At 49.1% G+C, this 4175-nt stretch overlaps 1 protein-coding gene across 1 annotated transcript; it reads left to right on the top strand.

The window, feature by feature from the left end:
* Positions 1 to 1807: 1807 nt before the first annotated feature.
* MIND_01340600 (PUM-HD domain-containing protein) lies at positions 1808 to 2458 on the top strand (the record flags this gene model as incomplete). The annotated part of the gene is made up of 3 exons (XM_037369850.1): positions 1808 to 1941; positions 2003 to 2247; positions 2301 to 2458. The coding sequence occupies 3 exons, from the start codon at positions 1808 to 1810 to the stop codon at positions 2456 to 2458; spliced, it is 537 nt and encodes a 178-aa protein (XP_037213846.1).
* Between the last annotated feature and the right edge of the window lie 1717 nt (positions 2459 to 4175).

Below are 4175 nucleotides of genomic sequence, written 5' to 3'. Positions count from 1 at the left end.
CTGTGTGTCTGGGATGGGATAGAAGTAAACGTGTGCGCGCATAGCGCAGCGTGTTAACTCGTGGCTAATCTGCTCGTCAACTTCAATTTCAACATCTCTCCGTCCCGACCAGGTTTGACCCGAGAGTTTTCCTTCAATCAGCTGTCCGAAGTCCCTCCCAAGTCCAGGGTCACGATTGCGGGGTTTCCACGGTGGACAGGTGTGGTGACGGATGAGATGGACGACATTCATGCCATGAATTGGGCAAGTACATGAGATTTTTGTATCGGCCTATACGGGCGAACAGGCCCTTCAAAATGCACTACTTTCCATCCTAATCCATTGAGAATTGAGGGAGAAATCGTGGATTTTCAATTACAGGTACGCATTTCAATTCTGATGCCCACCCATAGTACCGTTCTGTTAACCGAGACCAAGAGACAAGTTTTGACGGCTTTGCGAGCCTTGGATGATATTCATTGTGCACGGCAGACTCTGTCCATTTTGGCAACGCAGCTGGTTAGTCTAGATCCGAATGCTTACTGACCGCCAATGTCTCCATATACCACTGTTCAACCAGCCTTTCGTCTGATCCAAGGCAACCAGTCTTTTTCGACCACAACTTACCTCCGCTGCTCTATCATCCAACTTTCACGCAGGGAAATCCTCCGAGTACAAGCTTCCACCTCTTCGACATCACCTCTGCCTCAACAATCATGGCATGCGTTTGGACCTGAAGCCTTTCCTGAATGCGCGCACTGGCACTATGCAAGTCTAGATCTGAATGCTTACCGACCACCGATGTCCCCCATATACCATTGTTCGACCACCGATGCCATCGTTCAACCAGACCTTTTGCCTGACCCAAGGCAACCGACCTTTTTCGACTACAACTTGCCCCCGCCCGTTTCAAGTTTACTATCCAACCTCTCCGATACTTTGTCAACCGCCGTCACCCATGCTTCCTTCGAAACTGCCTCCAATGCCGGTTACAATAACTGAGAAGAAGATTGAAATGCAGGTATGAACTTGACGCCACTCTTATTGTCTTACGTTATTGACAATGGCAAATTTAGTACAACTTACAACAGCAGCTATGTAGCATCACGCAATGTGATGTTTCCACCGCTCTCTCCCATGAGCTATCCTCCTCAGCCTGATTATAGGAACCAAATCCTCAATATGTACGGTGGTGGGACTGGGTTTGGTATGATGGCGCGCGGAAGTCGCCGATTCGAAACCCAAACACCCTCATTTACTAGTAAGATGCTGGACCAGTTTCGTTTGGCACACAAGCTCAATAGTGCCACAAGTGAAGAAATCCAATGCGTATTCGATGAAATCGACCCGACAATACATTACATCTAATTCAAGATGTTTTCGGTAATTATGTGAGTTGCTTCAACTTTTGCCGTCCCCAGCTTACGACTCTGCTCACTGCAGGTAATACAGAAGCTACTGGAACATGGTACCCAGGCCCACAAGGACACTCTTGTTGGTGCCATGGAAGGCCATATCATCTATCTATCATCCAATGTCTATGGCTGCCGTCGTGCAAAAGTCAAGTCGACGTCTAACCAACTTACGAATAGCTAACAACAATGAAAGGCTTTTGAATGTGTAACTCCGGAGCAGCAAGTCAAGTTTGTTCAAGAACTCGAGCCCCATATTCTCAGATGTGCCAAAGACTCGAACGGGAATCACGTAGGTGATCTACCTGAGGCTGGGGAATGAACATGACTCATTCGCATCAAGGTTATTCAGAAGGTTATCGAACGAGTTTCCCCTGACAGACTTGGTTTCATTTCAACATTCATCGGCCACGCCCATGGGCTTGCTTCTCATCCATTTGGCTGTCATGTCTTGCAACAATGTCTCCGTCACCTTCCTGAACCATACACCCGGCCACTTCTCGATGAACTTACAAGTCATACCGCTAATCTTATGCAAGATCAATTTGGGGTCAGTGCTAGTACTTGCCTTTCTTTTTCCTCTTCAAGTTGGCTTATTGCGTTGGTTGTAGAACTATATCGTCCAGTTCATTCTGGAAAACGGATTGCCTTGCGACCGATCGTCCATTCTTACTCAGCTTCGGCGGGCGCGTGCTAGCAATGGCTTGCCACAAGTTTGCCTCCAACGTCTGTGAGAAGGCGATGATCTTTGGTGACTCAGATGGTCGCAAGGCGATAATCGAAGAACTGATGGGACCGGCTTTGCGACCTGATGGCCTGACACCAATCGGGTTGCTCATGAAGGATCAATACGGCAGTGAGTTTTCCAACTAAGAAGACTGTGATAAGCCCTTCTCACTCGCGATTCAGATTATGTTCTCCAGCGAGCGCTTGCAGTAGCGGAAGGCGAGCAGAAAGAGGCTCTCACCAATGCTATTCGTCCCCAACTGGCCACTATGCGCAAACATGCTGCTTACAGCAAACATCTTGCCTCTAGTGCGATTTTCTTCCACTTCTCATCCTTCTGAAGCTAACTTTTTGATTCAGTCGAACGGGAATTACGGAAACACGCGCCCAAGCCCGATTGTGTATGTATAAGTTCTTGTCTGAAGAAATAATTGGAGATATATAATTGCATCACACACTGCGAATCCGTTCTTTCTATGTATATCTTGTTTTTATGGCCTCAACGCTCCTAGCATAGTCAAGCAAATACGTGCAAATAGCTGTGTCATAATGGCGATCACGTGTCCGCATTTTTCCCCGCCGCCGTCCCTCAGGCGACCGTCAATATCGTCAGCGACTTGCGCATCACCACTAGGAAGCTCTGAAGACGCTCACAACAGCCAAACAACGTCGTCCGACGGTGACAACACGCTCACAAACCGGCCAACCCCTCAAAAAACGCGTCCAACGGTCAATCCAGTCCCCATTTCCATGTAGAATGTAAAGCTGGGACATACACTAATGTGCTTAGGTGCGCGATTGGACTTGTCATATGTCATCTCATCTGAATTTCCAGGCAGATGCTTTTACCCGTCATCTGGGCCCTGGCTCTTTTTTCTGCTCGTGCTCGCTGTCATCAAGCGTCCTTTCTACGAGAAGGACTACAAGAGCACTTCGGCTCTTAATCGACATCTTTCCAACTGCTCTTCAAAGCCCAAGGCCAGCAAGAGAATGTGCGGGCTGTCGTTGCCCATGACGCGGATTTGGCAGCTATTCGGGAAGCAGAAGAGGCTGCTCAAGCCCAGATACAAGCTCAATGTGCGTGGCCGTTTTCGCTGTGGCCAATTAACCGCAGGCCATATTTCGAGCGAGGCGGTGCGCTGGATTCGCAGACGGGAGACCAGACATTTACGGATCGACTTTATGGCGAAGAGGCGGGGCAAGAACTGTCTCAGCTGGAGATTGAGCAACTCCAAGGTGCGTAACTGGCTTCTGTGATATATTCCTTTACTTACAGTTTGTAGAAAACAGCGTCAAGATGAACGCGCTCCTCTCGATCTGCGTGGAGAGTTGGAGCGTTACCAGGCGCGGCTAATAGAGGTCAAAGGGGAAATGGACGAGCTGAGAGAAGAGGGACATGTTATTCTTGGAACGTGAACGGCTGCGGCGCGAGCTCAAGGAGGCCAATGCAGCATTGGAAAAGTGGGAAGCGGCAGCAAAAGGTGCAGCTCCGCTTGCCCATGGCCAACTTGTCTTTCCATTGTGGTACACGTAGATTTAGTCTTGAAAGGGAGTAGAAGGTATGTATGATGAAGAGAACGAGGAATTATACAATGGAGAAAAGGTATAAGGGGGATTAGGTGTAAAAGGTATGGTGTTGGTCATGGATGAACTGGAAGACGGAGGGTGTCCAGTATAGGCCATGTTTGTTATATCTACAAGAGGTGGACGAGGAAGATGAGTTCATGGTGTGATATCGGCGGGGGGGGGAGTCGTGTCGTTGGTGAAGGAGCGGAATGAGAAGGTGCTGGGGTATTATCCTTGATGTTTTCAGCATTCTCGGATACGGCCGCTGCCCAGCTCAGCGAATCGCGGGTCTGCACGTACATCAGGGTTCTGGTCAAGATGGTTCGTAATGCGCTCTAGGAGCTGCTTGTTCGTGCCGTCCATCGAAATTCCGAGGGCATAGGCAATGGTCTTGAGGTTGTTCTTCTTCCGCCCTGTCAATGCCCCTGGAAAACCATGCTCGACGCGTTCATCACACGGTCCCTTTCCTCTTCACGTTCCGAGGCCTCCGTT

The sequence above is a fragment of the Mycena indigotica genome, assembly GCF_014461135.1.
Source record: "Mycena indigotica strain 171206Taipei chromosome Unknown Mind.scaff0015, whole genome shotgun sequence".
Taxonomy (NCBI): Eukaryota; Fungi; Basidiomycota; class Agaricomycetes; order Agaricales; family Mycenaceae; genus Mycena; species Mycena indigotica.
This window is presented reverse-complemented; position numbering and strand designations above follow the sequence as displayed.